At 40.8% G+C, this 9,258-nt stretch overlaps 1 protein-coding gene across 1 annotated transcript; it reads left to right on the top strand.

The window, feature by feature from the left end:
* Nucleotides 1–4,285: 4,285 nt before the first annotated feature.
* On the top strand, nucleotides 4,286–9,053 carry otos2 (otospiralin 2; the record flags this gene model as incomplete). Its single annotated transcript, XM_079734728.1, has 3 exons — nucleotides 4,286–4,358; nucleotides 4,720–4,752; nucleotides 8,872–9,053. 3 exons carry the CDS (start codon nucleotides 4,286–4,288, stop codon nucleotides 9,051–9,053), a joined length of 288 nt encoding a protein of 95 aa, XP_079590854.1.
* Between the last annotated feature and the right edge of the window lie 205 nt (nucleotides 9,054–9,258).

Genomic DNA, 9,258 nt, shown 5'->3' with positions numbered 1-9,258 from the left:
GGCATACAGTGCTACCAAAAGTGCCGTTTGTTAGCGTACACATGCGCACGAGCCGGAGAAAGAGCCTGAAATGGCGGGCTCAGTCTGCTGAGACATGGGCGGTGGGGTTTAAAACCCGCGAGAGACATGACACAGCATTTCAACTTTCAGCGGTTTGAATAGCCTGTGTTGAAAATGTAAAATAAGGAGATTCCTGTATGAGTTTTATCGGCTGTGCTGTTTGTAACGGGAGGGTAAATAAAGACGCATAAACGTAGTTTAAGCAGGTCAGCGGGACAGGTTAAATTGCCATAACGGATGCTGCCAGTAAGTAACAGGTACGTCAGAAAGCGAGATCATCAATTGCCAAACAGACCTCTTCATATCCGACAATGGCTCTTCTGTATGAAACGCCTGAAATGTAGGCCTTGGATGAAATAAAAGATCACCTTTTCCCTGGAAGCTGCTCACGTTTGTTTGTGTATTTCGAGGGCCAGGATTATTTTACCGCTGGAACAATGTGGAGGTTTAGGTTGGTGTTACCGCTTTTGAAAAGAAAAACGGCTTGTATTCCCACATGGGTATGTAAAAGTATTAAGATGCATACTTTCTTTTAATAAGGTTGGATATTCGATACACATGGCCTGGTTTATTCACAGCTCACATTATCGAAAATCATGAAGGGAATATTCCTGTACTTCCCCAACTTCCTTATTTCAAATAACTGTTTTCGGTTCATCTTTTTGGTTTTTTGTTGCTTTTATTGTTTATCTTGAGTTATTTTTAAGATGTCTTAAAGTTTGAGAGCAACGTTATTTAAATGTCATTACCACTGAGTTTGTCTATTTAAAAAAAGAAATAAAGCTAACGGCAGAACACAAAACTGTTCGACATGTAGACGCAGTGGGAAAGTAGTACTGTACTGTACCATTGAATTTGATGTGTGAGTAAGGATACTTTCATCAGATTAAAAGCTTTCCGAAAAGAACAAATGCCTTGTAATTGTCTTTTTGAATATATTTAAAATGTGTCCTATTGGTTCCTGAAGTTATCTTTCTATTAATTGGAATGAACCAGAATAACAGGAAATAAGAAGTGGAGTATTGAACTGTCACAGAGGGCTAATCATAGTGTTATTATCACACTGAATAGAGTGAGTATACCAGAGAACCCATGAAGCCTTTCAAATCACCCAATTTGATTTGAACAGCAGCCTACGTAAATATACCAGCAATTACAGGGACAAACTGACATCGATGGCGGCAATGTATTGCGGTCTTTTGGGGTATCATTTTATTTTCTGTGTGGCTACAATGAATAATTTTGTCTCCTGTTTGTGTTTCCAGCTAAACCTGACGGCGATCCATAGGTTAACAGTTCCGTCGTAGACCAGCAGATAGCAGCATTGGAGTACAATAAATTGTATCATGCCGATCATCGTGGCTTGCCCTGTCTGACTGGTACATGGGCCGCAAATTATGTCTGTACATCGGCTTATGATCCCCCTAGGAACGGGAGGGACGTTTCCTCCCTATTTTAGACCCCCCACAAAAGTGTTTTTGTGTAAAGGTTTTCAAAATCAAATGACCATGTTCTGTCTCGCAGGTATCACAGATTAATGTTGGGTTAAAAAAATCGACATAATACCCTAAAGGTACATAAAAAAAGGACACATACAGGTATTTTATGGCAAGCTAGGACTGACCTTAAAGGAAGTTAATACAGAAAGATGTTGCATTGTGAAATATTTAGCTGGAGAACCCCTCCCCCCAACCCACTTATAGCCCCCACCTTAATGATTATTCCTATCCCTTGTGTACTGTATATCCATGGTGTGTGTGCGTGTGTATAAGCCTTATTTTGCATGCAGCCCAGATTAGTCTTCCTCCCCACAAGGTAAACAAATGGAATCAAGCCTATTTAAGCTACTCTCCAGCGTCCATGAAAGGCAGTGTAACAACAGGCCTTTGTTGTTGGTCAGAATAGACCCATTAGGTCAGTGGTCTGTGGTGGAGGCTGAGGCGTGGTGGACCATCTATAGCCCGGCTTATATATACAGTATACACTAGCGTTCAAAAGTTTGAGGTCACCCAGACAATATCATGTTTTCCATGAAATCTCACTTTTATTTAACAATTTTCAGCAAAATTGCTCAAGGTTTTCCTAATCATCAATTAGCCTTTTAACATGATTTTACCATGCCATTAGAACACAGGAGTGGTGGTTGCTGGAAATGGGCCTCTGTACACCTATGTAGATCTTCGATTCAAACTCAGCCGTTTCCAGCTAGAATAGTCATTTACCAAATTAACAATGAGTCATTTACCACATGAACAATGTCTAGGTTGTATTTTTGATAAATTTAATGTTATCTTGAAAAATCATCATTGAAAAGAACAGTGCTCTTCTCTCAAAAAATAAGACCATTTCTAAGTGACCCCTTTGAATGGTGTATATATATATATATATATATATATATTGCTACAGGTCAGATTCACAACCCTGGAGCCAACACTGAACCGGATTGAATACATGTGTTCTGAGCCCGCAGGTAAAAGAAAATAAGATGCATCGGAGCTGCGATATATAGTGATATAGGGCGAGCGTAAACCTAAAAATAGCGCTGTCCTTGGTGCTCGTGTTTTTTAGGGTGCCATAAAGTACGCTACGACTGGCTTTTTGACACGTTGAGTAGCCTTTGGAAACTGTGGTTTATTTGGAAGTTAACCTCAAATTGTAATGTAAGTCATTTGGTTTCTCAGCCGGCTGGGTGGCTGGCTGTCTCTGTCCCTTTCTCTGTCTGTCATAAATGCACATATGTATGTATGTTAATATATATGAGTTAAATATGTATATATATATATATATATATATATATACAGTATATATATAGAGACGGAGAGATAGAAATATTAGTAAATGTGTATGTAAATATATGAGATAAATATGTATATATATATATATATATATATATATATATACAGTGTATATATAAGATAGAGGCAAGAGAGATAGAGATATTTGCATATGTGTATAGATATATCTATATCAATATCTATATATATATATATATAGATAGAAATCTCCGTCCCCTCACTCAAAGCAAGCAGGTTTAGCATTCATTTATATAAACAAATTTGAGCTAACGTTGGAATGCTACATTTCCCTGGCAGTTCTCTTTACTCTACCACCTGTTACAGCGAGATGTTGACCCGTACCTGATATCGGTTCCTTTTGATGTGCCTGCGTGCCCCCCACGGTAATGCTCCACATGACTACCGCTTTCACGTTTATATTTTAATTCATATTCAACCTAAGATTAGAAACCACAGGCTCCAATCTGTTCCAGCTCGCCCTCTGAATTGAACATTCAGCGTGTGTGTCCTCAATGCTGTCACAGTTTCGGAAAGTAGGTCACGAGTTCCGACTCTTCGGAAAAACAACCTTCCATTCAGGCCTACAGCTGTCCTTACGACCTCATACATCAGCCTGGTAGCGTATAGAGTCCAGGTGAGGCATGTCTCAGCTGGGTGAGAAAGGGGGGGAGGCGGGGGGGAAGGTGCTGGTTTAGTCCCTGCCCCCCCACGCCGACCCACCCACCATAAGATGCCTGGGAACCTTTATTCCACCACAGTAAGACCCTCACACACAGATACACAGCGCCACCGACCCTCTCTCCAGATCTCAACGTCTCGGGAGCATCACTTCAGGTACGGAGCCTCATTAAAAAAGCCTCATTAGAACATCGATAGGTTATAGATATCTCACTGTGTTGCCTGACTTATGGTTTGAAATGGATTTGGGTGTCAGTGTTTTGTCAGCTTACTTTACTACTACTGCTTTAGTACTCCGGACACAAAAACAGAGAATTGATATTGAAATGGCATTATGGTATTTTGTTTTGTTTTTAACGCTTATGGGAGGTTTCAGCTTTGACTTCTACATTAAAGGTAGCTCTATTGGCGTGCCAGAGAAACATGCACTAACTTAATGAGCATGTATATAAATATATGGGCTGTTAAGCCCTTTGAGACTCTACCTGTAACTAAGGGCTATGCAAATTTAATTTAAATTTAAATGTATGAGAGTTCACTGTGATTCACTCTGGGTACGTTACTACTCTATTGCACTCTATTCTATCTTATTCTGCTCCATTCTTCCTCTACTGTACTATATTTGATCGTATTCTACTCTGTTGTCCTCTAATACCTTACTCTACCTTACCTCTCCCATACTACTCTACTGTATTCTATTCATCTGCTCGGTGTGCAATGTGTGCTGGGTACCTGGGGGCCAGTTAGGAGCCATGACCCTACAGAGACCTACCCTTCTGCTGCTGGCTGGCCTGCTGGTCCCTCTGATCATGGCAGCCCCCACGGGTGAGAGAGAGAGAGAGAGAGAGAGAGAGAGAGAGAGAGAGAGAGAGTCCAACCATGTGGGCAATTATGATTGCCCTTTTGGATTCTATGGTCCAAAACAACGGCCTGTTATTCAGAGCAGCGATCTGCTTTACAGAAATAACCGCAGAAAGACGTAGAATTGTGTTTTGAAAAAAAGCAGAAGAAAAGAGATGTGTTTGTGTGTGTTGTATGCGTGTGTGATTAGGTGCTGATGAGAGACACAGAGTCACATGACAACTGAAAAGGACATGAGGCACATCACTGACTGTCTCTCTCTCTCTCTCTCTCTCTCTCTCTCTCTCTCTCTCTCTCTCTCTCTCTCTCGCTCTCTTTTATGTAGGTACAAAGAAGGCCGGAGCTGAGGACGACACGGGTGGGTGTTGATACACACACACGCGCACACACACACGCACACGAGCACGCACACACACATGCATATCTTATAGATATAAGTGCATACATTAGCTTTCATTGTCATTAACAAGACTGAAACAATATTGTATAAAGACTATTTGCATAACCCTCTTTATTATGGTTTCTGTCAAAGTACATTTCACATTCACCAGATAGTCTGTCTAATAATAATAACAAATATAACCGCAAGCGGTGATTAATGGGGTCCGAGCAAAATTAAAAGTCAAGAACAAACTAATGGAAGATATATAATTATAACATATAATTGTAATATTTAAGGAAAGATGTTCCACTTATAAACCTGAACTGCAGCCTCATTCACATGGTCAAAATGTCTATTGATAAGCACACAACATCCAGAAAACTCAAAGCACACAAGCAAATACCTGAAAAATCTTTAAAATTCTGGGGAAATTTAACATTTGTAGACAAGAACACTAACGGAAGAAATACAAATATGACAGAGTTAATTATGAAGGAAAAGTGGTTAATGAAGAAGTTCCCCTTAATGCCATACTGTGTCTTGGTAGTCCGATTCTTGGAAACGAATGAGCCGGAATGTTGATTGCCTGATGAATTTCAGGTGCTGTTCAATGTTGTGTTTCTTAAATGAGTGGCAATGATAGAAAGTCATGTTCATCCTTTTCATAATGCGCTAATCAGGATTCAAACTCTCAACCTAAGGATCACCAGTACACAGCATTATCCCGTTGAGCCACTGACATTCCTGAACTGTATGAAGCCTCATTCACATGGCGAAAATGTCGATTGATAAGCACATAATATCAAGAAAACTCCAAGCACACATTTCACAAGAGTATTAAGGGCTTTCTTAAAAGAGTACAGACATGAAAATTTGCACTGTTAATGGTATCCACCTAATGATAGCCGTATGGTAGTTATACAATAACAAAATGGTCATATAAGAAAAATGGCCCATTTTTCTTATATGACCATTTTGTTATTGTAGCAGCTAGCCCATTTTAAATGGGCTAGCTGCTCCAACTTTATTGGCCAATATTTCTCAAATGGAACAAAATAAAACAAATTATGTTCGATGATTTTTGTGAGGCTTGGTCTACAGATTTTATGTGGCGATTTTGGTGAATTTTTGATTATATTTGTAGCCTGTAAATATTTTTATCATGTTTAGCTTTAATATGAAATTGTGGGAAAAGTAAACAATTTTAGGGCATAGGACCCGGGGTTTTATAAATGCATCTGATTCTACAGATTAATATTCTGAAATAATTTTGAGTTCAGGTCAATCTGGTGAGGAGCAATAAGCCTAATTCATGACTTTATACAATAGCGCCACCTTTGGGTGCAGTAGGCCTACCATATTTGGGTTTATGGGTAGTGGGGGTTATTGGGTAACCATACCTGAAAATCAAGAGTTCAAGAGTTTTCGACTTACGGTATAGGCTGCAGTATGACTTTTACAGAATTGAGCGGGAAAAAAAACGTTACAGAAACAGAAGGGGACCAAGCAGCTTCGCTGCTTGGTCCCCTAATAATATATTATAGGAATCCAATGAATGAATGCACTGTAGTGGACATTATGGAAACAATTCCCCATACTGTGTGTTACATTCATTTCCCTTGATATATATTCCCTTATTATCCTTGTTATGCTTATCATCAGTCGTGCGTTCTGCACGACATGTTATTGTGTTCCAATATAAGGGACGCTGTCTCTTTAAGGAAGCGGACCTGTTTTGGTTGTGATGACAACTGCGCGGTTTGTTTTATTCCGGTTTTGTGAGCAACAATAAATGACACGCCGTTGCATTGTCAACGTGAGAAATCGCTTCTTTTATCAAATCACGATTTCCACACTGGTGACCCCGACGTTTGTCTGCTGGACGCATTCCAGTGACACACCGAACAACTATGTCGACGAATGCTGTCGATTTATTTATATTTAGCTCAAAGGGTGGTTTGGGATATCTGATGTGAAACAAGTACCGCGGGAAGTAGGGGTGCTGGGGGTGCTGCAGCACCCCTGATCCCTCTTCCTAAAGAAAATATATACATTTTGGACAGTCTGGACATTGGCAGCCTAATGAGGAGCTTCATTAGCGCCAACCCGAAGAGGAAGGCCACATTTGGAGTTATTTAGCGGTCGACACTTCTTTTTCTAATGCTGCTGCCGCGCAGCACGCCTTTGCGCACGGTGTTCAGCACCACAGTTACATGGACAGCTGTATAATTCGCTCTATTGTTGTGTAAGTTATGATTTTTTTTTCAATCGATCAATCCCATTCATATACGTAGGCTATATTCATAGTTATTCAACATTCAGCTTCAGCAGTGTAGCGGTGCATCTCAGCGTTTTTATGAATTGTATTTATTGAAATAATACACAAAAATAAAAAGACATAGATTAAAACACTGCCTTGCCACTAAACAGTAGTGCAAATAGGCCGAACTGATGTGTCCACCACAGACTATTCCTCACACTCCACTGCCCCACTGCGTTCGCTCCGGCTGTGGTCGCTCCGCACTGTTTCGGCCCGTGGCAAAGCGAGTCATCGTCGCTGCTGTCCAAGGCATTTTGAGACGCAGCATTTATTTAATGCTCATATGACCTAGAGCTGAAAAAAAAAGATTCTCTGAAAAAGTGTGAGGGGTCGCGGTGGTGCGCTAAACTTGTTCTGTGAGCAGCTGGATGTGAACAATGGTGTGAATACAACGATCGATTTTCGACGCATGGACAATATTGCATTGGTGTAATCGAGCTGCGCTGCTATATCTTTTTTTTGTCAGCGAGTTGCGAGTCAAGTGCAGGCTGAGCTTTTTTTTCCAGCACCCTCTGCTGAGAATACGTTCCCGCGGCTATACACATCATACGCATGACTGACTGTGATTAAAAAAGTAAGTTGATGGAGGATCGCCCAAAAGAAGCTCAAAAGACCTTGCATCCACCCGTGACAAGGGCAAGGTGGCCGAGCTAATTACATTGGACATGTGTGGACATGATGCAGCATCAAAGAGACACAAGATCTGCCGCATGAGAGCCATCTTTGCCAAACTTTGTTCTTGGGCAACATTAATCTTCTTGAAAAACGAATCCATCATCACCTATCACTCGTTCCTGCATTCCTTATTTATTCAGTCCATCGTTCCTGCCCTCTTTACATTCAAGTCAATTCCAAACTGTTTGGATTTGATTAACCATAATCACATTCCAATCAATATGCAGCCAGGGACTGCACAGGATTTAAATAAAAATGAACCCTCTGTGATCTTGTGGGGTCTGCCCGCGGTCTGTGGTGATATGTCGGGCATAGCGATGATGTTTATGATGATGATGACGTTTCTTCGAATCGCTACCTTGAGCCGAAATGCTTCATTCCCCAAACCACAACCTAAGTAGGAGCAGCTTCTTTGTTATATCTGTGGCTTTTTTTCTTTCTTGTTGCTTCCTCGAATTGTTGTATCCGTTTCGGAGTGAGAATCAAATAGAGACGCAGGTGTAGTTTGAGATGGAAGCAAAATGCAAAGTCTTTATCCAAAATGATTTTTGAGCAAAACACATCAACTGAAAAGCTATGCTTGACAAAACCTTATTACACAAACTGATAATGAAATTGATAATATTGACTAACGGAGAAAAAAAATGAAAGAAACGTTAACCAAGATGTTGATAATGAATGGGGAAAAGAAATATCTGAGGTCACCTATTAGAACAGATACAAACTTGTCCACACAAACAGTTCAAACTGACGGAATTAATGTTAAAATAATTAGAGGCCTGTATGAAAGTCTTCTGAAGTGATTGAATAGTTCATAATGTGACAAAGACTTGACAAAGATATTGCCCAACTAAATAATCGTATGGTGCATTTGCATTTAAATGGAACCGCAGCAGACAGGGAGGGGATTGGTAATATGGTTGCCCTCATTACAATGTGATATCAACCGATCAAATAAATGACCTCTTTACTGATCGTCATCTCCATCCATCTACAGTTGGCACAATGCACACAGCTTGATTAATTAACTTTGTAAAAAAAAAAAAAATCAAGGTTTACTTTAAAAAGCGAAATCGCCTGTTTGATTTTATTTCTTCCAGGTGTGAGAGTCAAGCGCAACATTCCCAACTGGGGGATGAGCGCGTCCGACTTCTTCGGCTGGGTGGAGGAGCTCCGGAGAACCGGCGGCTACGAGAGGATGGACGAGCTGGCCCGGACGTTCTGGGCTCACTTCCCGTCCGCCAACGGCCTCGGCTACGGAGTCCATGAGCAAGACGAGTAGGAGAGGGAGAGAGAGAGAGAGAGAGAGAGAGAGAGAGAGAGAGAGAGAGAGAGAGAGAGAGAGGGACAGAGAGGGAGAGATAGAGAGAGGGAGAGAGGGAGAGAGGGAGAGAACAGAATTGTGTTTTTTCTAACTGATATTTCCAGCGTTGGGTGGTGATTGATCGGAAAACAGTTGGATGGGGTTTATTGATTATTTAGTTTGT

The sequence above is a fragment of the Pollachius pollachius genome (assembly GCF_949987615.1).
Source record: "Pollachius pollachius genome assembly, chromosome: 4".
In the NCBI taxonomy this organism is placed as follows: domain Eukaryota; kingdom Metazoa; phylum Chordata; class Actinopteri; order Gadiformes; family Gadidae; genus Pollachius; species Pollachius pollachius.
Note: the sequence above shows the minus strand (reverse complement) of the source record. Positions and strands in the feature narration are given on the sequence as shown.